At 52.7% G+C, this 26,798-nt stretch overlaps 1 protein-coding gene across 1 annotated transcript; it reads left to right on the top strand.

Moving 5' to 3' along the window:
* The first annotated feature begins 1,756 nt into the window (after positions 1 to 1,756).
* RBPMS2 (RNA binding protein, mRNA processing factor 2) lies at positions 1,757 to 26,494 on the top strand. Its single transcript, XM_026855978.1, has 8 exons — positions 1,757 to 1,777; positions 10,191 to 10,268; positions 10,935 to 10,973; positions 11,540 to 11,602; positions 13,185 to 13,335; positions 13,983 to 14,131; positions 24,994 to 25,063; positions 25,299 to 26,494. The coding sequence occupies exons 1-7, from the start codon at positions 1,757 to 1,759 to the stop codon at positions 25,054 to 25,056; spliced, it is 564 nt and encodes a 187-aa protein (XP_026711779.1). The 3' UTR covers positions 25,057 to 25,063; positions 25,299 to 26,494.
* The last annotated feature ends 304 nt before the right edge of the window (positions 26,495 to 26,798 follow it).

The following is a 26,798-nucleotide window of genomic DNA, read 5'->3' as shown; positions in this document are numbered from 1 at the left end:
TTGCTTCTGCTCTGGAAGTTCATCCTTGCTCTCCCAGGAGGTCATGGGGAAGTTGTAGGCCCGTGGGGGGAAATCTGGAGTTGGCTGTCTAGATGCCAAAAGCAGTAGGCTGAAATCTGTGGTTATCCCATGGGTTCTTTTGGCCTCTTCCCTTCCCTTGGCTGGTCTCAAGGGCTACTTGCAGTTCCATGGGTGGTGGCTGCTGCTGTTGTGGTAGAGCTTGAGCATCATGGACTGCTGAACATGGAAATCATCAAATGTGAGGTAGTGCTGGGCAGGCAGAGCCCAGATGAGGGCCAGGAGAAGCTACCTGGCTAAGCTCTGCTAGAGAGGATCATCTTCCCTGTTGGTCTGTGGAAAGGCTGCGATGTTACCTGTTAGTTAGAAGATGCCCCCTTAGGGGAGGCAGAAGGCTCTCAGCTCCCAGACAGCCTCCTTGGTAGTGAGTCCTTCATCCCTGGCCGTTCTTAGCTGTTGCGTGCTGGGGCTGCCAGAACTGCCTGGGAACACCACTGGTGAGCAGCTTGTGTTACGTGCTGGATGTCTGTAGCACTCTGTGGACTGGTGCCAGGCATCTCTTGATTTCTGTAATCTCTGCTTGAGTGGACGTAGATACCTCTTGCATGCATGGATTCTAGCTCTCTGACTTGAAACAAATAAGGTTAATGTAATTTCTGAAGTCAAATGACTGCAATGCTGCTCTTTGCTACAAAGAACTTGAGGGTGTAGTAGTTATGGTCACCACTTGCTAATCTTCTTGTACTCAGTCTGGCTGAACCAGGATGGTGCTTCAGAGCTGTTTTCGTGCATTGTAAGTCCCTTCAATGTTACATGCAGCTTTCTGTTAGTGACAGATTGTTGGCTGAGAAAATACCCTGAAGTCACCATGCATGCAAAGGTTCTGGGAAGTGGTGTGTTCCCAGACCTCCTCTTCATCTATCAATGAGTTGCTCTTACTGGGGGAGGGATGTAGGAATGTCCCCATTATCTCCTCATGTCCTGGTGCCTCTGTAAATACCCTGTAAAGGGACTTCTTTCTCCTTCTTTGCTCTTTCAAATCTAAGCTTCTTAAACATGAGTCTAAGTTGCTTTGAGCATCAATATCTCAACTAGTCCCCATGATGGGGTAGCTGTTCTTCCTTCTGCTACCTGGCTCTGTAGCTGGCCTAGTAAACCAGATCCAGCTTCAGAAATGAGCCTTGCCTCAAAATGAAAGGCTTTCTGGTGGTGACCATGGAAATTATGAAGGGCCAAACCCAAAGGCTCCTGTGCTAGCAAGGGACTCTGCTTTCCCCTCACTGAAATAGGAAGTATGCCCTTGGAGATGTCTGGAAGGTAGCTAGGAGTGGTTCAGGCTTCGTCCTTCCTCATGCCTCTGCCAGAGAAACTGGCACTGTAGGAAGTCAAGTATGACTCTTGCTGGAACTGGTATGGAAGGCTTTTGGAGCCAAAAGATCCTTTGGGCTGCTAGTCTGCGCGAAGTCTTCATAACTTGGCATGGTCATGTAGCTATGCTGCTGCCTGTCCTGGACCTCCGTGTGCCTGAAGTGAAGGCTTTGGCTTGAAGCCTCACCAGGGCATGAGTGTGGATGCGAGGTGCTCAGCATCTTCTCTCCAGGAGTACCAGGCACTAGCTGGGACCCAGTAGCCTTAGATTTGGAGGTGAGCAGTCTCAAAAGCGTGTTCCCAGGGCTTCCTGTACATCACAGTCCACCTCTGGAGCAGGAAAGTACCTTCTGCAGCAACAGCCGTGAGGATGGCTTATGTGGTAGAGGCTGTAAGTGGAAAGAATTAATCTGCACTTTAAAAGACCTGTGTTCCATGTGGAGTGGCTGAAACTGAACTCCTCCTGTGTGGCCAGTGCTGTGAAGTTGGACCCGGTGAGGGAGGGGCGGTGGGATGCGGCCCTGGTGCTGGAGCTGCTGAACCTGGGCTGTGCTGAGGGGTGTGGGTGTAGGGTGTGGCTGAGGGGTGAGGGGTGGAGCCAGCCCGGCATGTCTGTTGAGGAGGGACCCTGGGGCAGGCAGTGGTACCAGCACCTGGAGGAGATGTGTGCCTGGTGACCCTGCCCTTGGCACAGCAGAATTGGATGCTGCAGGCTTGGCAAAGACACTTTGACCACTGCACTGCAGGGTCATGGCATGGTTGAGAGGCTGCCTGTCCCAGGGCCTGCTGCCCTCCTTAGTTCAGCCCCAACAGCGAGGGGTCTTGGGATGCTTTGGATGATGGCTGGATGGCAGGTGAGTGTGGAGCTCGAGGCTTACATAAGGTTTGGGCTCTTCTTGGTGTGTCTGGGGTGAGGAGGCTTTCTTTGGCTCCAGGGCTCACCCGCTGGCTCTTGCTTGGAGATGGGAGCAGGGATGGTGCTGAGGCTTGCTCTGTCCATCTGTCTAGTGAACATCATCTCCTGCACATCATCCTGCAAACAGACAGGATAGTGACCTCTGCTCCTATGTGAAGGAGCAGTCTTGAGCCTGACTGGCCGGTTGTTATCCTGTGGTAGGGCAGAGTGGCAGAGCAGAGGTATGAGATCCTGCCTCCAGCCAGCCCAGTGGCTGCTGGGGTGGGTTTCTCTAGAGGACAGTTGCGTAGGACTGCATGTGCTGGCCTTGCCCATTGATCTCCTTGATCACTGAGACTGAGCTTGCCTGGCTGCAGGCTGTGGTTGCTGGACACCTGAGGACCCAACAGGGCAGTCCTACCCATGCAGAGGATCTCCAGCCCTGCTGCATAGCCCAGGAGAGGCTACAGAACTGTTGCACCTCCTAGTTTGGGATGGTACATTCCCTCCTGTTCTGCAAAGCATGTTGTGATGGGTTCTTGCATTAGTGTGGGGTCAGCTCTTGGTATGTGGCTGTGTCAGAAGATGTTGGCCTGGGCATGTGTGTCCCTCCTGGCCACTCTGAAGGGCAGGAGGCTGGTGTAGATCTGAAAGTGGCTGCCCTAAGTCACCTATAGCAGTGGCTTGAAGTACAGAGCAAGCTGTGGCCTTGGAGAAAGCACCCAGCCCCTCTGGGAGGTACTGGAGGAGGGAAGGAAACTTCACCTCTTGGGGTTCCTCTGCTCACAGTAGGGAGCTGGCTGGGACATGTTTCTAGGGGGCGGCCTTAAAGCTTGGGCTATATGTCATATCCATTTCTGCTCTGCCCTGCTCCCCAGGCTCTCCTGGGCTTGTGGCCTTACCTCTGCCTTGCCCTCTATATATTGTATGGGCTGGGTGCCTGCCTGGGGTCTTGTGGGGAGAGTGCCCTGAGATTGGCATTTCTGGTCCATTTTTGGGTAGCACAGCCCCTCCCCAATGCCTAGTGGCCATGTCTTGCCAATAGCTGGACTGATGCAATGGCTTAGTCCTGTGAGTGCTTGTCATCCTACTGGTGTCGTTCCTCAGAGGTCTCCCTGTGATTGGGGTGACCCTCCAATAACAGCTGTCAACAGTGGAGAGCTGCTGTGAACTTTCAGCTCACCATCACTTTGGTTTTGTGGCCAACTTGCTTGTTGGGCTGTGGAGATACCGGGGATGCTCCATGGGGCTGTGGCGTGGCCATTAGTGTGCTGCCCTGAATTGGGTTGATTTGAGAAGAGATCCATGTGCCCCTCTGGATGTGTCCTGGCTCTGGGGGCAGAAGAGGCATAGGACTGAAAAGTGCTCAGGAACTGCCTTGTGGTGGGGCAAAGCAAACACAGATGTACTTGCTTAAGGACCTGAGGACATGAGAACCTACCTTATGAGGATCCTGCATCCAGACTGATGTCCTCTGCTCAGGGCAGAGGCTGGCAGGAACTTGTCTTATCCGTGTCTTCTGCCAGAAGAACAAATGCCTGCGTGTGGGCGGGAGGAGCTGGTCAGCAGCAGATTGATCCAGCATGAGAGCTGTCCCTGTGGGTAAGGTCTATGGCTCCAGCCAGTGGCAAAAGGCCCCTGTAGGTCCCTGAACATCAGAGGGTGGCAGATGTGCTGTGGGCTCCCTGGAGCAGTGGGATGGGTAGTGCAAGCGTGGATGTGACCCTTCTTCTGCACATGTGCTGTGACACTTGTGTGTGTCTTCTCTAGCTTTGCAGACCTCTTGGCACAGTGGAAGGCTGCGATGTCATCCTCAGGATGCTCAAGCAGCATCTCCCTGAGCCAGGGAATGACCCTGTTCAGACAGTAATCTCTTGGGAGTTGCAATCTTTCAACAGCTTTGAACCTCTGCTGTGGCCCAAGCCCACCTGGGTGCCATCCTTTTCTGAGATCCTGCAGAGACCCAGAGAACAGGACTCGGGGGGAGTCTTCATTGCGGAGCTGCACCAGCAGCGCTTCCTCTGCTGGGGCTGTGGACTATTCTTGGGTGCTGCCCCGTTGTGCCTGGACTTATCAGCTCCCATGTGCTTCCTGCTGCCCCAGGCAGGGGCTGGTGCCTCTCCTTGCTTCACCCTCTCTCAGATGCCTTCCTGCCCTGACCACAGGGGTGGCTGAGCGCCGTTTACATCCCCCTGCCTGACATGGGGAAGAGCGATGCTGGGGAGGGGCTGATACAGCTATAAGAAGCGTCACATGTGAAACGCCCCAGCCTTGGGGACAAAATACTTGTGCACTTGGGTTTGCTTGTGGTCAGCCTGCCTTCCTTCCCTCCGGGTGAGCAGGATGTTGATCCTTGGGTGCCTTTCATGTAAAAGGCTGATTTCAGAGGGAAATGCCTGAAGCCCTAATAGCCTCAAGTGCTGGGGGAGGTTTAAGGCCCTCTTTCCCCTCTGGGGATTGGTGAACATCTTTCATGTGAGGGGGATGCCCCGTGCAGCTGTGGCTGCTCTGGGCTTCCTGGCTGGAGCAGCTCCTGGTCTGATCCTGCGCTGGGGCTCAGTGCTACCCTGCCTGCCAGCCCTGTGAGCTGCCTGAGGCCATTGGAGCTCTGCCACTTCTGGAAGTGCAAGCAGGCAGCCAGTTCTTGTAGCGTCTGGGCTATTGAGCCTTACTGGTGGGGGGGAAACTGAGGCATGGAGTGGTGAAGGAGCCTGTTAGCAAGCCCCTTCCCCTTGGGAGGCACGCTCCATGTTGTTAAGGCTGCTCTGCTTTCCTGCTGAGCTCTCCCTAGCACAGACCAGCCATCTCTCTCCTCTAGTTTTCCCTGCCCCTGCGTTTCCTGGGACTTTAATGTGCTGAGGAGCAAAATTGCATAGGGCTGGGTCCACCCGGTGCAGTGGCAGGAACCCTACAGCCCCATGTCTCATGGGGCAGCAAGACGAGGGTGCTGTCCTGTTTTTAAGCCCTGTGGCTGGGCTTCTAAAGTGATTCCCTCCCTGCAGCCCTGTTTTGCAAGCTTGTTTCCCTGACTCTCGCTGCTGTGCCTTATAAGTCCTGGATCCCAGGGCAGCCAGCAGCCTCGTTGCATTCCAGAGGCCTCACGTTAAGTGGCCCTAGCCACATCGCGGTGGCCAGGGCCAAGGCTCTGTATCCCTGCTGTGGCTCTGCTGGTGGCTCCAGCTGCCTGAGAGGCACCCCTGGGATGCTCTCCCATGGAAGGAGCTGTAGCCCATGTGCCTGAGCTGCTGGGACCTGAGGGTGGCTGCCTGGAGCAGGGACTGCCTTTGGGATTCTGCAGCAGAGCTTGTCCCTGTCCTCAGCAGGATGATGCGGGGCTCCCTTCTGCTCGTGGCTTAGAAAAGTCTTGGTGGACACCTTGGTGTAAACAAATGGGAGATGGCTTGTCTCCAGGAAAAAATGGCATGTAGCTTAGGGTGGCTTCCTGGACAGAGGGGGTGTCCAGTGACATGGTGTGGATGAGGCACTAGAGTACATCCTTTGATGTCTCCTAACTGCTGGTGGTAAAGCCTTGTGTGCTTTAGGTGCTGGGACTGTGGCCCCAGGACCTGGCCAATTTTTGGGGGCTGGAGTGGCCACAGCTGTGCAAAAGCAGGGCTGTGTGGATAACACAGCTAAAGGGCTGATCTTGTAGAAGGGAATGGTCAGCCTTGCTGGTTTCTGGGAGGATTTGGAGCAGTCTCTTAACAAAAGCCCAGCGCTGGAGCAGCCTTGCTGGAGGTGAGTATTTGTACCTTTGCATCTAATATTTCTGACATAACTTGACCCTTGCTGGGCTGCAAGGCAGTGTCTGGCTCCCCTTGGGGCTTCCTTTCAAGGGCTCTTACTTAAAAGCAGAAATGACCAGGAGATGTGGATGTTGCAAGACCTGTGCTGACCACCTGGCAGTGCTGGAGGTGTGGTAGGAAGAGGCAGGTGTTGCTGTTTAGCTTCTTTAAAGCCTTGGTGCTAAGTACCTGGCTGCTCATACTAGATGTGTGCCTCTCCTGGGAGACATAGCTGGTAAGAACTGCTTTAGAACCACCAGGGACTTGAGCACTACATGGGTTTGTCCTTGTCCTTCTCTCCTGTGTGGGAAGCTATGGTGGGATCCTCCCACTCTGAGATGGCCTCGATGGTCTTGTCCCTCCTGGCACAAATCCTGTTTTCCATGGCTCTCCTCCATCTCTGGATGTTTGGACAGGGGACATCCCCAGAGGGGGGCAGGGATGGGGAAGGGAACATGTTTTCTGCAGGTCCTTCAGCAGTGTGACACAGCTGGGCTGTCCTTGCTGAGAGCTGCTCCCTGCCCCACTTCTCTCTGTGTGTTCCCAGTCAAAGCCAGTTGTCCTAGGCAAGATGGGGTTGCTCTTGCCTGGTATCTCATCTCAAGTGGCTAGGAGCGAGCATAAGAACAAGGTATTCCTGGAGATCTGCTGCTGCTGTAGCTTCTCTGAGCTCCTGCTGAACATGTGGTTTGGCCCAGGCAGTTCCTGATCTAGCCCTGGATAGATGTGGGTTTTTTTGTCCTGTGGCTTTTCTGGCTGCTCTGATGGGGAGACTGAATATCTATATGGATCTGGTGTTTGGTGGTGGGGAGCTGAAGCAGGGCAGATATATATAAGCAGAAGCCTACACTGTCTTGTCATGTGCATTCAAGGCCTGGAAGCCTGGATTCATCAGCCCTGAGTGGTCCAGGGGGTTTGAGAGGCCACTGGGACTTGGGCTGCAAAGGGGTGACTGGAAAGTCCCAGGTCAGTTAATCCACTGGAAGGTGCTTTTCCAGAGCCTGTTGCCATTATCTGGTTTCCTTTTCTTGGGAGCAGGAGGCAGAGGCTGGGCCAGGGCTGCCCATAATGCTTGGCCTATCAAGTTGTCCAGTTGTTATCTCCTGTGGGATAACCCAGATCTCCTTTGCTTTCCAATTGCTGCTGATCTCACGTTTACATCTGGTCTCAGAAGTGATCTCCATCTGGCTTACCTCACTCTGTCCCTCAAATGTATTGCTCAGGTCTTTCACCAGCCTCACCCTCCCTTCCCTGAATAACTTGGTCTCACTTACCCCTTACCCTTTTCTAGATAGCTTATGGATGTTCCGAGCTGAATAGATCTCAGAAAACCAACTGCTTGGTCTTGTTGTTTCTAACAAGCTCTTCTGAACAGGGACCTTCCTTAGTCTGTCTTGAGACCCTCGGGGAAACCTTGTTTGAAAATGTTAGCTGGTGGCATTTGGGATTGTCCAGGCTTTCTCTAGGGTGATGTCAGCCCTTGGCAGGTGCCATGAGCTGGCTGGGATCTGCTTCCCAATGCCCTGTGTGGTGACAGACTGGACCTGGAGGCCAAGGGAAGCTTTTGGCCTGTGACAGAATGTCTCTTGCTCCTGTCCTTGGCAGCAACTTATGGGGCTGGCATTAGGAGCTTGTTATCTCTGACAAAGACCTTTCCTAGGCACCTGCATTGCTCTGTTCAGGCTGTTGTAAGGGCTCTGAGTTCCCCTTCCTGAGCAACAGCGCATCTTCCATTCTGTCACGCCTGTCGCAAGGATTTACTGAGTGACGCATCATGGGACCATTTAGAGACCCAACAGGGATGCAGATTTCTATCTGCTTGGAAGAAACATCCATTCTGGGATCTAAGTACACTCAGATCCTGAAATATTGAAAAGGGATGGTGCTTTCACATGGCTGAGGCACATGTGTGCCACCACACTCTGCACAGTCCTCCCCTGCCAGAGATGGCCGTGCATCTTCTGGGAATGCACCACATGTGCTTTGTGTAGCTCATGCTGAAGTGCAAGGGCCGAAGTCTTCAAGGCAGCCAGCAAGCCAGGAGACAGTGCCACTGCCTGCTCTGTCTGGGTGTGAGGTGGCCCCAGAATGATGCATCAAAACATCAAATGAGGGGCTGGGCTGGGTGGGGAGATGTCAGGACCAAGTCTGGGAAAGGAAAGTGTTTCTGAAGTGCTCCAGATAGCATCTTGCTTCCCTAGGCAGGGCAAAGCAAAAGCTGGGGTGTGTAGTAGGGCCATCCATACTGGGGAATCAGGGGAGGGGATGGGGAAGGATGGTCAGCGGTTGTGTTCTGCAGCAGTCTTGAGATATGCTGGGCTGGAGGAGGGCTCTGCACACTAGTGGGGGGCGGTAGCAGCCCACGAAGGTATTCACTGGATGGTGGCAGCCCTTAGTCTCAGCATGGATGGAGAGCAAGAGGGCCAGAGGACCCCAAGACTTTCATGATAGCTGTCCATCCTGGAGGGCTTAAGCTGCCCCCTGAGTTGCTGCCAAGGACAGGAGCAAGAGGTCATCTCTCTGCCCTGGCAGTACTCTTGGGCACAGGAGTTCAAGGAGGTATGTGTTTTCTCCTGTAAACATGAGGAACTTCCATGCTTGGAGGAGCCTGGATCTGGCTGCCTACAGAGTGCAGAGGCTCTGCCATATGCTCCTGTGTTTTCAGATGGCAACTGTCTCCAAGCTCAGGAGCAGGGCAGGGGTGTGCTACACACTTTGGTGGCAAGCAAGGTTTTACAAGGTGTCAGATACAACCCACTTTATCTGGGGAAGGGGAAACAGCTGAGCGAAAACTAAGAAGTGGGGGCAGAGTGCTTCTGCACTGCAAATGTTGTCAGGTCACTCCAGACTGGAAACAGGCCAGAAGATGGGCTCTGGCTTAGGGCTCCTGGTCCTGCTGCATGTTTTGCAGCTCAGAAGCATTTGGTGTCATTCTGAGCATTTGGGCGTCAGTGCTGTCCCATGACCCTGTGGCTTGTTTGGGACTGGCTCAGTGGGTGGCACCCCCATGCAGTGAAAAGCGAGGAACGCAGAGCTCCACCTCATTCCCATGGTCTCCCATCCTCGCTCGCCTGTCTGGTGCTGGCTGAGCTGTGCTTGCGGTCTCCTGGTCCCTGTCAATGATGACTGTTGTCTTGGTGAACTCTGCTGTGCTGATTTACAAGAAGTCTTGACAGCTTCATCATGCTGCTTCCTATGGAAATAGTCTGCTGGCCAGTGTCTTTCAGTGCAGGGAGAAGGTGGCCATGATGGCCTGACTGTTGAGCAAGGCCATGAGCCTTTAGCACTGTTTCTTCTACCTGGCTATTCATATGAACTATTATAGATAATTTCAATTTACTATATTGAAATCTTCCTCTGGTACTGTATTTTTTACTTATACCTGCTGAGTGTATTTGTACTTTGTACATGACTTCTGCAGCTTGGAAAGAGCAGCAGCCTACACAGACTTGGTGCAGTATAGCTGGCTTTTGGCTGGGCACAACAGAATAAAAACTGGTTTGGGAGCAGCTTCTGAAGGCTCTGATGTGTGTTGGTGAAGGAGCTGGGATGGACCCAAAAAAATCATCCTCCAAATGTTCTGTGACTTCTGCAGAAGTATAGCAGTGAGATATTTTTCAAAACTGAGGGATACCTTTGAATCAGTGGCTGAAGTAAAGTGCCCGGACAGGCTAAGGAAAAGACATCTGGTGTATGATCTGTAGGAAGAGCCAGAGAGACAACTGGGTTTTGTACTGGTTTCTTCTGGACCTTTGATGTATGTCAAACTCTGTGTTAGTGCTTTTGTCAGTCTATGGTCTTCTGGCAGTCTTTTCAAGTTTTAGTCATCAAGGTCCAGTCAGACTGTGGGGCTGGTGTCCATGCCTTAATAAACGCAGACTATTCTGCTAGAGACTGAATTTTTGTAAAGGTCTAAATCCTTTGTGGCAAGGAGGAAAGGACTTGGGTGTATTTTATCCTGGACAATGCTCCTCTAATGTAGGGAAGGGTTAGTGCCTGGAAGGGCCACCTTTGGTGCAAGGTGTCCTACTCTTATAGCACCTAGCTTCTGAACTGTGCTACTCTTAGTCCTGCTTTGGTTCTAAGCATCTCCTTTCAATAGACTTCGTTGACCTTTCTCCTAGGTACGGACGCTGTTTGTCAGCGGCCTTCCTGTGGATATCAAGCCCAGAGAGCTCTACCTACTGTTCCGGCCATTCAAGGTAAGAAGGTCTTCAAATCTGGTCTTTGGTGGGAAAGATACTGTCTTGTGTCCACTCTTGCAGCAAAGATCTCTGTCAGGGTAATCAAAGATGAAGTGGGGATGTAGGCCTTCTGTGAAAGCTTGGGGAACCTGGTGTGAAACCAGCACGGTATCCTGTGGCTTGTGCTCAGGCAGGTAAACCCCCTGGAACCACTGTTGAAATCACACTGTCTCCAAGCTTGATGAAGGCTTCTTGGTCAGCCCTGCTGCTGAACTGGACCAGCTCTTCCTCGAGGATGTGTCCTGATCCCCTAACTGTCCATCTTTCACTAGATCACCACATAGGCTGAACCTGGGAGAAGTGGGGTTCCTTTGCTTGCACCCTTCTAGCACAGGGTGCTCTGTGCTCTCTAGGCACTAGACAGGCAGGATGCTCATCTTAATAGCTTGATGAAGAGCTAGAAAATGGGATTTCTTCCCGAAGGGCTGGAATGGACTAGCTAAGATACCTGCTCTGCCCTGAGTATCAATCTTCTCTTTTGGTGGGAAAGAGCAGTGCTGCTGCACACCCTGCTTTCTGGATGGTTTGGTGCTACAGGAATTCCTGGAGCTGTCACATCATGTCTTGGTTGTAGCTTGGCTCCTTCAGGAACCTGACACTGACTTGCTTTCTTCCCTTCTGCAGGGTTACGAAGGGTCACTGATCAAGCTAACTTCAAAGCAGGTACCTCCTTCCAGCTTGGGTATTTTTGGCTTTTGCTGGAAAACAAGACATTCAGGGAGGAGGAGGAAGGGGGGGACGGATACCATTTCACTCTGTAAAGAATTGTCTGTGTTCAGCACCACATATACAGCTGGGCTCTGCTCACCCCCACAGTCCTGATGGCCCCAAGCTCTCAGCGTGTATCTTTTATTGCTGCCTGGGGCCATATGGGCTGGGTGAGACCTGATGCTTCAGCCTCAAATCCTCTGCTGCCAGAAACCTTCCCCAGTCCCATCCTAATCAAAGCAGTAGTTCCCCTTTGTGGGCAAGCGGTACCCTTGCTGGGGGCTACCAGGGTGACCAGTGCCCCCATGGGTAGGAATGCCAAAGAATTTTGGTGTGGTGGCAGCAGAGACAGCAGGAATCTTGGGCCAATGACCTAAGACCCTTCAAGCTCTGCTTGAAGACCCTCTGCAGCTGTATATGGTCTCCTGTTTGCTGTAAGCTGTCTGGGGCAGAGGGAGTGGCAGGGTAGTCTGAGGAGCTAGAAGAGCTTTCCAAACTGAAATTGGCTTTATTTCTTTTAGCCAGTTGGTTTTGTGACCTTTGACAGCCGGGCTGGTGCTGAAGCAGCAAAGAACGCCTTGAATGTGAGTACTTGATGTGCTGGGAGGCCTCGGGGCGGGCTGGGGGCCATATGCCCTGCTGTAGCTAGACTGGAGCTGTAGGGTAGTGATGCTTGGCTTGTCTGTAGCATAGGAAGGGTCAGAGTGTCTCAGCTGCACCCTTGAGTATGGAAGCTGGTCCTGTGGCATCCCACCAGGGGAGCAGGAAAGCTGTTTAAGGCTGACATCACCCTGAGAAGATGAATGCAAACTGTTCCACGTTTAGTGTGGGTGTAGCTTCTGACCACTGGAAGACTGCTCTGAGGGTGCAGGAAAAGAAAAGCTACTTCTCTGAAGTTAGCACATGCCTCATTACTCAACAGTTGGCCTCTTGTAACAGGATCCATGTGGTGAATCCTGTTCCTTATCCACTAAGTGCTTGCCCCATATGGGGAAGAGTTGGACTGAGAGATCCTCCACCTTGCTCAACTGAGCATGGATTAACTATGTGTGTCTGTGTGGCCAGAGCTAGCTTTCAAGGAGCTTTTCCTCCTGCTGTCTGCACTGAGGTGGGAGCTCATTCTAGCTTGACTTGAGCCTGGCTTGGAGTGCCTGGAGCAGGCAGGTCTTCTCTGGGGAGCTGATGCTTAGCAAACAGGTGTTGAGAGAGGTATTGGGGACATAGGGCAATACCCAGCTGACACCCTGTAATGCTTTAATGAGGCATGGAGCTCAACTTGTGTTTAGCATCAGTTTTCTTAAGGCTCTAGGTTGAACTCACCAGGGTACATGGGTAGTGGAGCAGGCTCATTGCAGAGCTGCTCTCTCATGTGGCTATAGGACTTGTTTGGTGCTAGTGGCCTTGTTAAGGCCTCACTTACCAAATGCCCTGATGAAAAGTGTGTGGCAGTTCAGCAGAGCAAGGACTCAGAGTCCTTGTCCTGGACTCTGGCCTGCCAGGACCTCTGCAGCCAGAAGGTACTTTCTTTGGGAAGGAAGGAGACTAGCCTTCCCATGCTGCTGTCTCCTGGCAGGGCCAAGGCTGTCTGGGACAGGCTCTTGAGCACACTCACAGCATTTCCAAACTGCTCCAGCTCAAGAAAGACTTGAAGATGGTCAACGTGGCAGACATACCCAAATCAATCTCCATCTCATGTGGGCCTGAAGTAGTTAGTGGGATCTAGGTGGCAAGACACGCTGATCTAGTTCGGCTCTGCTGTAGCTCTTGCCCTGGGCACTGGGGCATGTGCTAGTGTCTCTGCCCAGGCTGGCAGCTGCTGTAGCAGCAGCATAGATGGGAGCTCCAGTGTAGATGGGGCTATCCCAGCTCCAGCAGACACAGCTTTCTTGACCGGTGTTGGTATCCACTGCTATGCTGGCTAATGAACTGCATGTAAGGAGCAAAACTGTGTCCCTCATGTTGGAAGCAGTAGTCCTAGGCCAGCTAAACATAGAAATACAATCATGTGGGAGCCTGAGCGTTGCAGTGAAGTGACAAATCTGAGCATGTGACTGCAGCATGATGGCCTTGATTCTCCAGTTGGGCTTTGCTCCATGAACAGATAAAGCCTGTGCTTGGACTGAAAATTTCGCCTCTGAGAGATTCCTGTGCTTTTTTCTGTGACAGGGCATCCGCTTCGACCCAGAGAACCCCCAGACTTTGCGGTTAGAGTTTGCTAAGGCCAACACAAAGATGGCCAAGAGCAAGCTGATGGCCACACCAAACCCCACAAATATCCACCCTGCCTTGGGTGCACACTTCATTGCACGGGACCCCTGTGAGTATGCTGGGAGGGACTTTGAGGTTGTGGCTGTTCCAGCCTGGGAGATGCCCAACCCTGGGAATGCTGCCAGGGTGGAAAGGAAACCGTTCCCTTATATGCTGTGTCTGAAGGCTGCCTGGTGCAGGAAGGCCAGCATGTTATGGTTGCAGGAGAACAGGTAAGGCTTGTGGCCAACAGCAGAAGTGTTGGGAGAGCAGAGCTGTTCTTGGTATACTGCTCTAGTGATACCAAAGTCCTTTAAACCATCCCTAGGTGTGAAGCAGAAAGGATGAGTCCTGTGCCATGCAGCCTCAGCGTATCCTGGTGGGGGGAGCAGCCTCGCTGAGGCTTGCTGGGCAGGCTGTAACGTGGTGCTGAGAGCCCTGGCTTCTGTCCTGCCATCCCACGGCACCAGCCCTGTGCTGTGTGCGTGAACCAGCCTGCCCAAAGCCTGGGTGAGGCACCAAGCAGGGATGGAGCATGTTCCTGGCCTCTCTTGGTGAGGCTGGGAGGCCAGAGATGTTGCAGGGGTGCTATATTTTATACCTCACTGAGGTGGCAGTGCAAAGCTTTAGTTTGGGGTGGGAATCCAGAGCCTGTCCCTGAAGTAGGCTGTTGGGGCCAGTTACTGAGATGCTGTCACCTTGTCTCATCCTGTCTAGATGACCTGACTGGAGCAGCTCTTATTCCAGCATCCCCAGAAGCATGGGCTCCCTACCCACTGTACACCACGGAGCTCACCCCTGCCATCCCCCATGCTGCCTTTACGTACCCAGCGGCTGCTGCTGCAGCTGCTGCTCTTCACGCTCAGGTGAGTCGCTCCCTGTGCCAGGAACTGGGCTCTCCTCTCTCCCCTGTCCCAGTGTTGCTCTCATGGGTCTCTGCTTGGCTGCTTCGACCCTGGCCTCTGCACCTTGGTTCTTGGGCAAAGCCTCCTCCTGGCTGAAGTGCATGGAGGGCACCCAGCCCTGAGCAAACCGCAGGGGAGATGTCTCTGGGGCTGAGAGCACTCAGAGCTGGGTGATGATTCATGACCCTGCAAGAGGCAGGCAGGTGGGAGAAAGTCAGGGCTCAACTTCTGGCTGGCTTTGCTGGTCCCTGTGGCCAGAGAGCTGTGTTGTGGGACTGCTGGGAGGAAATTCTACCTGCAGGGAAGTAAAATAGTTATGAAACTTCTTCCCTGAAATCACAGCAAAGGCAACAGGCTTAGCTTGGTGCTGAAACTGAGGGGCTCAGCTCTGTCCCCCTTGGCCCAAGTGACTCAAATCCTTTTGAAGATGGAGAAGGATGTCCTGCAGGAGATGAGTGATCAGAGCCTTGCTACAGCAAGAAGCTCTGATGGGACAGTGGTATTTTAGCCACCCTGGATGCAGGGTAGAGGGGGTCACTCTGTGTACAAGCCTCTAGAAATTCTGGTGATGGTGCAACCAGCTACCTGTACTGGTCTGAAACCAGAATGCTTTAGTGTACTGAGACCAACAATCCTGCTGAACATGAAGTCCCCAAAACCATGGAAATGCAAAGAGAAAGCCAAAACAGAGTAATGTCCTAATTCCAGGTTAAGGTGCTTGGTTTGGAGCACTTGTACAGGAGAAGCTGGAGCCCCTGTCCCTGCCCTGCTTAGTGTTACCAGCCAGCAGTGCTCTACCTGCTTCCATCTCTGTTACTGGAGGACTAGGGCAGTGGGACTCTGGGCTTAGATCTCAGAGCATTGGGGCTTAGCTCTGCTCTCTGCCTTGTCAATGAGGGTGTTTATCTCCACTCTTCCCTGTTTAAATTGAGAGGAAGAAGAGATATGTCCCCTCCCTTGTCCACCTGTCTGATGGTCAGCTCAGTTGACCCTTTGGCATCCTCTTGCTTCCTGAAAGCATCTTGATTCTAACTACCCAGCTTCAGCCCAAGCTTGTTTCCCAGATGTAGTGTGGAGGCAGCAGAGGGGATGAAGCTTCTGGCCTGTGTAGACTTGCCTGTCTTGCCCCTCACACACCTGCGGGCCTCTGCTGCTTCTGCCCTCCTACAGGACCAGGCACTGGCTTGTTCTTCCAAGGGCCTCTAGAGCCAGGCTGGTCCTTCACTGGGAGGGTTGTGCTTGCTGGTGATCTCTGAAAGTTATTGATGGTGCCCACAACTACAGGAGTGTGCTCTGTTCCTCGGTAACCCAGGAGAACAGATGTCTCCCTTGCCCTGCCCCTTGAGTGTTGTAGGGTGGTGGAGCCAAAGGCTGTTGCCAGTTGAATTGCCCCTGGCAGGGAGGACCAGAAAGAAACAACCCTCTGGCCTGGCTGAGGTGGTTGAGGGGAGGTGAAACGATTACTGCAGTACCTTCAAGGATGATCATCAGTGATTGTATGGGGACCTTGAGTGTAAGTGTTGGACACCAAAACTTTATGGTGCACAGTGGGGGAGGAAACATGCTGCTCCCCTTAAGTGGAGGGTACTAAGGAGGCCTTCAGCCAGATCTTTTTTCCTTCTGGGGTCTTAGTTCCTGCCCTCCAGTTGGCAAGCTACTATTAGCTTTCAAAGAGGTCTTCTGGCCTAAAGACTGACCCTGAGACTGCAGGGGGCTCCCTGTATAGGTAGGACCTCCTGCCCAAGGACGTACATAAATGGTGACATCCCCCAAGCCTTAGGCAGCCAGTGTAGCCCCTTGAGGCCCGTGGCCAGACCAGCTCTCTTCTAATGAGCAGCTGGGCTGGCCAAGCAGTTACAGCTGCTCCTTGCTGTGTTGTGCTTGAGCTGGTGCTGACCTCGTAGGGAGACATTCTGGCACAGTATATGTTACCAATAAAGTTTTATGAGGTTAAACATTACTCAGGCTGGCAGCTCTGAGGTGCCCGGTCTCTAGGCTGGAGCCCTCTTCCTTGCAGAGATGAGGCAGGGTGGAGTGGGTCAGTGAGATGATTTTTACTCACAAACTGGGCTAAAAGCTGTAACCTTAGTCTTAGTGTGCCAAGCCCTCTGCTCTCACTGGTAGGGGCTGGTTTGCCTTGCTGGTGGGGTGGTGGGCACATGGCTTGTTCTCCAGGACAGCTGCAGGTTTTTCTCCTAAGACTGGTGTGTGCTAGAGGATGTTCATGGGGATGGCCAGAGCTGTAGCAGCTCTGTAGTAATCAGTCCTGAAACAGGCATGAAGTTGGAGGCTGTAGCTAAACTGAGCTCATCACAAGATTTAAACCTGAAGTGCTCGTCCTCTCGCAGCTCTGTGTTCAAGTCTGGTAGCGAGCGGGAGAGGAGGTGGCCACCCTCTGATGCACCTATGCAACCTCCTGAAGAGCTGCCCAGAGGGCTGGCAGGAGAGATGAGGGGCAGGAGATGGTGTGAGACTGGCCTGGCCTTGGCTCGCACACTGGGAGCCGTTGGTAAGCTGCTCGCAGACGAGACCGATGGCTGCTGTTCCCAACGCTGCTGAGCCATGGTGATGTTCCCAGCAGGCACCAAGCTGCTGTGGATGTGACTGTGACCCTACACTAAGAGCCTCTACCTGTGGGGAACTCCTCTGACTTTAAGATTTCCCATGTGCCTTCCCTCCCTCCCACCCTCTCTCAAATCCCTCCTTTGATGTCCCTAGTGAACTCCAGCCATGATGCCAGCGCAGGCTAGCCCTGAAGCTCAGAGCTGTCCCTGGAGATGGGACGCCCTAGTGATGCCTTATTGCAGCTAGTGGAGTGGCTGTTCTACAGTTCCATTCCTAGAAGTGTTAAGCATGATGGCAGCCACGTCTGGAAAGACTGGTAAGGTAACCATCTCTCCTCCAAGGTGCACCATGGGATTTGCAAGCTTCTGCCCATCTCTGTAGCCCGTATCTCCTTGGCAACCCAGTGCATGGGCCTCACGCTACCCACCCACCAGAGCCTGGGGAATGAGATACCAGGCCTTCTTTCTAACCCACATCTCCAACTCGGCAGCACATGACATGGCACACACAGCATGGCACCATCTTACATCAGCTCCTCCCAGCTGAGCCAGGCTCAGCCAAGTCCTGCTGGTGGGAGGGGAGCAGCCTCGTTGAGCCAGGGCATAGACAACCCTGCTGCTCAGTGTGAAAGAAACCTGGTTTCTCCCCAACCACAACCCTTTGAGGGCAACCAGAAATACACCTTGACCTCACTCCTGGCACACGGTGGGGGAGGTGAGTGACGTGATAGTGATAGCACACGACTAAATTCTAGCGGGCACGTTAGACAACAGCACTTGCCGGTCACTTTGTTACAGAATTGCATAGCGGGACAGACCCTGCCCTTAATCGTGGGTCTAATCTCACCTCTTTCCTCTCCAGTTACTGGAAATGGAGCAAGTTCCTACCTGGAGCTTGGCTTCTCTCTTGCAACCTGAAATCACAGGCAGGACACACTCTTGTGAGCTGTAACAACAGGAATCAGCAGCCTGGGAGAGGTGGGAGTGGTGTAGGAAACTGGGAGCTTGGGAAGAGGGAAGATGGCCTGGACTGGGACTGGTTGGCAGGGAGGATGGTTGCTGTGGCCAGCTCTAACTGAAGGAACCAAGTCTTGTCTCTCTCCTCCTTGGAGTGGTTCTGAGTAGACTTTTTTCCTCTGTGGTAGTGATGTTGGGGAAAGAGGCAAAGATGGGGCCCAGGTCTACATTTTCCTTTGGAAGACTGTAAGGTGCAATGATGTGCAGAGTTGGTGTCCTGGGAGGATGAGGAAAGCTTGACACAAGCACAGAGACAATGATACACCTTGTCTTGTTCTGCTTGGACCAGTTTAATCTATTGCCTGTGTGATGGAGTTGGGCTGCATTGCATCTCTGAGGGGGAAACCACTTGTTTTGGAGTGCCTATAAGCCAGGCTCTGAGGGGGCAGTAGGAGACACCAGGGACTATCAGTGTTCCTGGAGCTCTTCTGAGAAAAGTTGCTGCCAGCTGTGGCAGCACTCCTGCAGGCAGGGCTTTGCTATGGGCAGGACTCACCCTGGAAAGCGGGGGCTGGGTGCAGGATTGTTTCATAAGAACATGGGTGAGGCTTGTGGTGGTTATCACAGGGTGCTTGTAGGATACTAGGTTGACATGTTGTGTACCCAGAGCCCAGGAGACTGTGGTTGATGCTTCCAAGGCAGGGAGCAGCTCATGGACTGAAAGCTCACAGATGCCAGTCCTTTTGGGTGGGCTGCCCAAGGTGCCCTCAGAGCATCCATGTTACTGCTGCTGGCAGCAGCCTTGTCTGGAGGCTTTGAGGAGATTGTGGAGTTGGGCCTCTGAAACTGGGACCTGTCCAAGCAAGTGGTGGGTGGAAGGAGCGGTCCTGGATCATGGCTATGTGGTGGTACAAGAATGCAGCAGGACCCTGAGGCTTCCCAGCACTGAGTTGAGGCAGAGCCCAGTGATGGAAGATGTCAGTGCTCAAAAAAAACCCAACCCTCTCCCTCTTGTTTGCTGCCTGAATGCTGGTTCAGCCAGGAGCAAGCTGGCTCTCCTGAGTGGTGGCTGCTGTTGTGGATGGGCGTAGGGCGCATCCCAGTGGCTGTGATCTGGTGCTGGCCCTAGAGACCTGGGATCGTGTGGAAGATCTGCTGGGATGGTTTCAAGTGACATTCCTAAGGGTGTCTCTGGGTTGATCCAGTGCTTAGGGATATAATAGAGTTGAGAACTGTCAATGTTGGGTTAAGGGTTGGAATGGATGATCTTCAGAGTCTTTTCCAGCTGAGATGATTCTGTGATGAGCTCAGGTGCTGTGCTGCTCCCTGTTGGGATGCTGCTGTTTGGGTGGGCCCCACCTGGGTGCCACCAGCCTGGCTGAGCACCAAGCAATAGCCTCTGTGGTGGATCTGCTGGACAGTGGGTATCCTGACTTTGTGTACCACTGACCTCTGGACTTACTTCATGGTTCAATCTGCAGAATCTCCAGAACTTCATGTTGTGGCACTTAAGCCACGATAGACCCTCCCTGGGATGGGGGGCTGCAGAGTGATGGATTTTTTGTGCTTAATAACTGGTTGCCTGTTTGTGGCTGTTGTGTGGAACTTGCCAGAGTTATTTTTGTCTGGTCAATCTCCATGCTTCCCAGAGGTGTGAAGCACTCAAGACCTTAATGGTTATGGTGTTTTCTTAAACTCCAGTGACTTAGTGCTGGCATAGCTGGCCAAGTGGTCCTGAGCAAGCTCTCCCCAAGCCAGCCATTTCCTCCTAACGAGAGAAAAGCAGGTGGGAGATGCTCTTAGCTCCTCCAGGTACCTGCTGAGCAACCATTCTTGCTAAATCACACCTGGTGAGTGAAAGGGACTGAGCTGCCATGAGAAGTGGCTTCCTGACCTGAGGCTGGCACTGGCTCTCCTTGGCTACCTCAGGAAAGGTACCACAGGAAAGCAGCACAGCTCACTTCTACTCTTGGAAAAGGAGAAATGCTTCTTTACTGCGGTCTGTGAGATGGGTATGTCTCTGAGCTGTAGCATAAGCTGCCTCAAGGCGCAGAGAGGGGTACAGGGCATTGGACAGATGCCCATTAAAACACTCCTAAGCCACAGAGTGGATCAGTGCCTGTCTTCTGCATGTTCCTCAACATGGTGTAAGATGTGCTGATCCTCCAGCTCTCCCTTACCATAGCTTCCTGGGGAGATGTATGTGCTTGATTTGACTGCAGCAAGGTTTTCTTGGTGGGCTGAGCTGCTTGGGTCTTACACAGCATGCAAGTGTTTGGATGGTCATTTCCTCAGCCAGCCTCTGAAGGACCCTGGAAGTGGGTGGCTTGGGTGAAGTGCCTGCTGCTGAGGCTGGGAGTATGTGTCCAGAGAGCACTAACAGATGATGTGGGTGCACCTTTGCAGGCTGTCCTTGCCTGCCGTGGGTCATGTTGTCATCAGCTGTGTTTCCAGTTGGAGCAGAGCAGCTCTTGCTGGCCACCAAAGTAGTCTGCCCAAGGCTTGCACCCAGTGATCTGCAGCCTGGGAGAAGTGGTGGCCGTGAAGTGCTTGTGGCTTGCTGGGGTGAGGCTGTCTCAGCAGTGCAACTGAAGATGCCACTCTGTGTCACCAGCTGGTAACTAGATGCAGCTCTTGGATGTGTTGGTTGGGGTTCTACCAGCTCCCAGGAGCATAACAAAGTGCTCTGTCCCTGTCTGCATGGGGAGCCTTTCTGGTACCTAGGGAGGTGGCTGGATCCGTGCCAGTTGTGGGGAAAGCTCAGACCTCCATGAGATGCTGGGGCTAACTGCAGAGCAAAGATAAGCATCCCTAGAAGGAACCAAGGATGAAAAGCAGCCTATTGGAGGAGCTAAAGGTGGCTTGAGGATGGATCTGTGTAGTCAGTCCTCCCTTCTTCCTGCTGAAGGAGATGGTGGCAAGATTGGAAGTTTAAATTCTGAGGGTAACTGGGTGAGACAGTGGAGGACTTGACAAGGAGAGTGAAGTTCTGATGAGGTGTTTGTCTGCCACATTTTTAATTTCTTTGTGATTTTTAGGTAGTGCTGGTCTTGTGCTGCAGCAAGGGAGAGGCTCTTCACTTCTGGATCTTTCACCTGGTCTCTGGAAGGTGGCAGGCAGAGACACATTTCTCTTCTCCAGATGTTTTTTGGGGACAGTTGTTGAATGTGGCAGCATGAGGCTGACTGCAGTTGGCTGGTGGGGGGGGTGTGTCCATCTCATCTCTACGGGCTGGTGAGCAGGAGATGTTTGCAGTGCTGTGGCCAGACTCCTTTCCAACTGTGAGCTCCAGAAACAACTGCATCTCTTCCAGTAAAAGCATCCCTTGCTCTGCTTTCTTTGCCCAGTGTTGGATGTCTCAATTCATTCTTTCTCAGCTGCCTCCTTGACAGATGTAGTATTTTGAGAGATGATGGATCTTCCAAAAGGCCTTGGAGAAATTTTCTCCTTACAGGGCAGTGCTCTTGCTTGGCCTGCCAGGTTGCAGTCCTCTTGGGACAACCACTGTTGTGCTGGTCTCCTTTTTCAGATGGCTCTGGGAGCCTCTCCCTGGCGAAATAAGGTGCCTGAGACACTTTGAGGGATGTGAAAACTGGCAGGTGCCACTGTCCTAACGAGCATGTCCTCTTGTCTAGCTGCTGCCTCTAGTCTGGTTCTTCTAGTGCTTTCTGCTGGTTTCAGAAACATCCCTCCTAGTAAGGGGGTATTCCTGCTTCATGCCATCAAGCCCTTAATCTTTCTGTGGGCTGAAAGATCTGGCAGGTCATTTGCTCACCCTGCCAGCATGTCAGAGCCTTGGCTTGTACCCAGGATCATCGCATCAGCAGGAGCTCCCGCTGGCTGCAGGGCTGTGCTGCTGGCAGGTGGGGCTGCGAGTCAGGCTGCTTGGGTTTGCATGTATGAGCATCTGAGACCCACAGCAGGAAGGCAAGGAGAGGTTGTCCATCAGAAGTGGAGGTTTATTAGTGCCAGAGCTATGAACAGTGTGTGTTTCATGACAAAAGCAGTATTTCTCTTGAAACTGGAGGTGCTGGAGGCTCTGGCCAGGCTTGGGGTGGGGTGTGCATGTGGGGCAGAAGCTGGCTCAGACCCTCTGAGGAAGGGATGAAGAACCATCAGGCTTGGGGAGCAGCGTGAGGGGTGGCTGCCTTGCATGTGCACAGATGCTGTGCCTGCTCACATAGAGCCATGCTGCTTGGGCGAGCCCCATGTGGGATGGAGGCAGCTCTCGGGGTTAAGCACTCAAAGCCTTGTGAACTCAGGGGGAGTTTCCTGTTGCTGCTGGGCAGGAGGGAACTACTTCCAGCTGTCAAGGGGAGGGGTGCTGGAGTGGGAGACACTGGCCAGGGAGGGCTGCTGAGATGTAGCTCTGCTGAGCAAGCATCTCCTGGTGACAGGGCCTGGGACACAAGTAACCCCTGTCCTTGCACTGGCAGCTGCTGTGGTGGCCCTATAAGGTGTCAGTGATTTCACTGCCTGCACCAGGCTGGGAGCCTTCTGTGGCCTCTGTCAGTGCAAGGAGATAACTGTGCCCCAGAGCGGTGTGGTGGCCTCAGGCTGGGGAGCAAGGAAGCAGCTGAGCTGGGTCCCTTTCACAGGCCAACTGAGAAGTGATGGCATTGTGTGTGTGGCACTATGCACTGTGGTTGTGGCACTAGATGGGACTGCTCAATGGGGAGGAGGGTCTTGGTAATGTCCACACCTTTGATTCCCTCTGCCCGAGGCTGGACTGACTGGGATACAGCTGGCTGCTGTGTCATGGAGCAAGCTATGGGGCCAGCTGGGAGCTGACTTGGTGGCACCCACTGGCCTTGTGAAGATGTCTGGCAAGGAGTCTCACCAGCCCAGGAGACCAACCTGGCTACAGCTACTTCAAGTGCAGTGCTGGTGCCTGAACAGGAGCCTGGGATCCAGCAGATCTGACCTGATGAGCTGATGAAGTTCCTGCGAGGACAGAGCCTCTGCAAACTTGTAGGGCTTCTCCCTGTAGGAGCCATCACAAGAAGAGGTACTTGAGGTCCCTGAGCTCATGCCTGGGGCTGTTCAGTTACCTGCACTGCAGGATTTGGCTATCACAGGCAGCTGTGCGTTCTGGGAGGCATGTGCTTATTGTCCCCCCAGCTCCTGTAAGGACACTGCTGTGTCAAGGTGTTGGCAGTTTGCTGCATGTCTCTGCATGAAGGATTGAATGCAAAGGCTCTAGCTTTGCACCTCCATTGCGTGTCAGACTTCTGCTTCTTAGAGGGGTAAAGTGAGTAGGGTTTGAAGGCACCCACTGAGGATGTGCCTAGCTTGGAGAGTAATCCAAGGGCTGTCACTGAGGCTCTGGGTGTCCTGGTCTTCAGCTCTGTGTCTTCTCCAGAAGCTGCACACAAGTCTTCAGGTCTCTTGCAGCTGTAGTTGGGGACACAGATCTACATCTCCACTCCTGGGTAACTCGCAGCAAGACTCACACTGCATGTGTCATCCAGTGCATCAGTCGGACAGTGTGCTACTGATAGGTAGTTAGAAAATAGCCAGCTCCTGTTTACCTCTTGTTGCCAGCTGTCATCTCATTCTAGAGTGGCTTTCTTGATGTCTCTTGCGTGTTTACAGCCTGCAGGGGAGACCTGACTCTGGCAAGAGCCCTGTTAGAGGCTGGCAGGATTGCCCTTGCAGGACACAGCCATGGAGGGATTAGATGAGCTGTAAAGCCGCTACCAAACCAGATGCTTTGGCTGTGGCTGCAACTCTTCCTTTGCCCAACTGACTTGGGACCTTGCTTCAAGAAAGTCTGCCTGCCCTCAACCAAGGTGCCCCTTAGTGGGACAGAGCCACGCATGGGGCTTGGAGTTGGTCTGAGAATACTGTTTTTTCCCTCTAGCCCTAGAGTTGTCCATGTGCTTGGAAGGGGAGCATCTAGTCAGACTTGTTCAGGCAAGGGGACAACCATGTCAGGATGGTCTGACAAGGGGAACAGGTCATGGATCTAAAGGGTTTTCTGTCTCTTCTACCCATCTTAAAGTCCATTGTTCTGCTGGTATCCGGAGCCCTGCACATACCTGCTGCTCTTGATGCCTGTCCTTACTGAGGCTCTGCTCTCCCACCATCTGGGGAAGGAGGAGAGTGGGGATAGCTGTTGTTTTGCCTCCCTTTGCAAACAGCAGCAGGACTGAGCTCTGTGAGCTGTTCCTGCTGCTGGATCTGTGCTCAGTCAAGTGGCACAGGCTCATCTCCCACTGTTCTTGGGCATGAAGCTGGTAACTCAGCTCAGTCTGACATACCAGTCTTGCAGACCAAACAGGAGCATCTGGATGTCTGATGCTATTCTACTGCATGTTACCAGCTTGCTGTGTCTACTGACAGGCTGGAAAGTGTCTGCTCAGGTGCTGTTCCCATGTCTGCTCATTGGGTTCCCATGCAGCAGTCCGTCCTTGGCAAGGAGTATGCCTGAGCAGTAGATGTGGCAGCAGTGACCTGTGAGGGAAGCCTTCAAGTTTTGTTGGTTTGCATCTCTATCAGGTTCTTCCCATGATGTGGTTTGCCTGAAGCCTCTTCTGATGGCTGGGTTGTGGCTTAGAAAACTTAATGGGTCTCGTCTGTGGTGGATGAGCCACATGTGTGTTATGTAGAAGTTGTCTGGTTTGAATATGTGCTCTTGAGATGCTGCCTTCTGCTGGCTGAAGGTGGAGTGGCCACCGCCTTGGGGTGCTGCATGCCCTAAGTAAGCTTCCTCTGCCCTGCCTGAGCCTTAGCAGGGGTAAAGATGTAAACATGGGGTGTGGGGGGGAGTGGGAGCATGCTGAGGTGGGGAACAGCCCCTCCTTGCGCACACTTCTGCAGTGGTAAATGTCATAGATAGCTTGGTGGTGAGGAGCTTTCCTAGCTTGACTGGTGTGGTGAGCTGGGGACAGGCATGAGTGTGAATTTGGGGACGGTGTTATGGTTATGCCAACAGGCAGAAAGTACTTGAGATGTTGAGGCTCTGAAATGGGATGCTAGCTTCCTTCTTAGATGTGTGGGATCCTGCTGTGCTCCTTCAAGGAGGACCTGGCTGGGTCCCAGAGCCCAGCGAGCCTGTCCTTGCATGAGCCAGCAGAGCTGGCCACTGTGGGGCTGATGTGTTGGTTAGTGTCAGCAAGGTGCAGCCCCAGGTTGGGATGGTACTTGAATAGTGTTTAGGGCTCACCCTGGAGCCTCCTTTCCCATGCTGGACACATCTTTACTCAGTGGACCTTGCACATGGCCTGAAGGAGCTGAAGGTTTAGGCTCTGGTTGAAATAACCCTGCATCATGGACCTCTGGTCTGGCTTTCTTTTCCAGATGCGCTGGTATCCTCCCTCTGAAGCTACTCAGCAAGGATGGAAGTCTCGTCAGTTTTGTTAGTTTGTTAGTAAGTAATTAATTGCTCTTGGAGCCGGGTCCTTGGGGAGGAGGGATGAAAGCTTGGGCTCAGCCACCTGCATCTGCCCAAGGATGTAGTTGGGTCACATGGATGGGTGATGGGGCCAAATCCACCTTGGTGGGAACAGGGAGACCCACCAAGCCCTGGGGTGGGGAAGGGGCTGCGGGTGCTGTTTGGGAAGTGGATGCAGCCAGCCCTGCTCATTGCTGCTCCTCTCCTGCAGTGTCTCTCCTCAGCTTGTGTTCCTCCTCCCGGCCTCTCTGGAGGGATGTGCCAGGGATGATCGCTCAGACTCCTCTTGGTTTGGTTTGTGGCCAGCAGACAAAGCGCCCAGCCCCTGCGTGTTCCCCCCTCCCTGGACTGTGAAGCCGCTGCGGCCCCCACCACAGGCCGTGCGCTGCCTCTGCTCGTCCATCCCTCTGTCCCCAGGACATCCTCCCCGACTGAGCTTTGCTGTCCAGCTGTGCCGAAACCCAGCCGGGGGTCTTGGTCCTGGGCTTCCCTGGCTTGCCCTGCCCCGGAGGCTCGGCTGAAGGAAATGAAAGGCAATGGGTTTTGCATGTTTTCTGGCATGAATTAAAACACTTAACTTGTGTATGTGTGAATGTAAGTTTGTTTGTTCTAGCATTTGTGTAACCGTTAGCAACAGGTCTTGGCCCAATGGATTGATACATCAAGGTTTTCATCTTGCTTTGGTGAAGACTTGGCTTCAAGAAATACTAACTGTCCTTGTCTCACCCCTTCTCCCACTTCTGCCCTCCCCTTCCCAGTACAACCAGAAAAATTTGAAAAATGGTTTGTTTTCTTTTTTTCCAAGTACGATGCACTGGGTTTCTGTTCTCATCCATTCTTCTCTGGTTTTAAAGTCAGGGTTAATATTATTTTTTTTCTTCTTCTTCAGACTATATATAGAACGACTGTAAAATATCTAACCTCTTTTTTTTGTTTCCACATCCTTCTGATTGGAGAGCATCCAGTCCTGACAAATAATCAGCCATCCTTATGGGAATACCGAACAAAAAAAGTACGAGTATTTTTGTACCATGTGTAATAAGGAAATATTTATGCATCATAAAGAATTTCTTGTGTGTTGTGTGCAATTAATTATTATTATTAAAGAGAAATTGTAATCCTGTAAGATAAGTTAAGGTTTAGTTAAAAGCTTGAAAGAGAAGGGTTGTGTTCTGTAACAATGATTCAGTCAGGCATAGTAAACAAGAAATTGTGCAATTTTTGTTTTAGCATCTTTTTGCTTGGTATTGAAGTGCTTTAAGTATTATGCGACCATGGCTGTCTCGCTTGTATTAAAAGATTTGAGAGTAAGTTGCTATATAATTGCTGATCCTATGAGAATGTGAAACTGGATAATATATGAAATGCAACCAAAAAAAAATATACTCAGAGGCTGCTGTGACTCTTTTTCTGTGGTCAGTTGTTTTTGTTGTTTTCCTGGGGCTGGGTTGGGATGCTTTGGGCTTGGTGTGACCCCCACCTTCCCAGCTCTGCCCAGAAGGGTACAGGATCCTCTGTGGTCCTGCTGAGGATCATCAGTTGGGTTAGGGCATCTCCTCCCCAGAGGAGAAGGGCAAGTCCTTGTCTGCACTGGCATGTGTTGAAGGGGCTGTTGATGCTGAAGCTTTGAGGCCTCTAAGAGAGCAACCATGAGCTTTTTTGGGTGTTTAGGTTGGTTTTTTTTGGCTTGTCCTGCCTCACCCCCCCCCCC

Source organism: Athene cunicularia, assembly GCF_003259725.1.
Source record: "Athene cunicularia isolate RWA chromosome 10 unlocalized genomic scaffold, athCun1 chr10_part1, whole genome shotgun sequence".
Taxonomy (NCBI): domain Eukaryota; kingdom Metazoa; phylum Chordata; class Aves; order Strigiformes; family Strigidae; genus Athene; species Athene cunicularia.
Note: the sequence above shows the minus strand (reverse complement) of the source record. Positions and strands in the feature narration are given on the sequence as shown.

What these genes read in the sequence shown, in the direction of transcription:
- RBPMS2 (XM_026855978.1), top strand. Translation starts at nt 1,757, where the DNA reads ATGGCTTATGTGGTAGAGGCT. An exon ending in CAGCAAAGAACGCCTTGAAT is followed by an intron (nt 11,603 to 13,184) that starts GTGAGTACTTGA and finishes TTTCTGTGACAG; the next exon opens with GGCATCCGCTTCGACCCAGA. An exon ending in CTGCTGCTCTTCACGCTCAG is followed by an intron (nt 14,132 to 24,993) that starts GTGAGTCGCTCC and finishes TTTCTTTTCCAG; the next exon opens with ATGCGCTGGTATCCTCCCTC.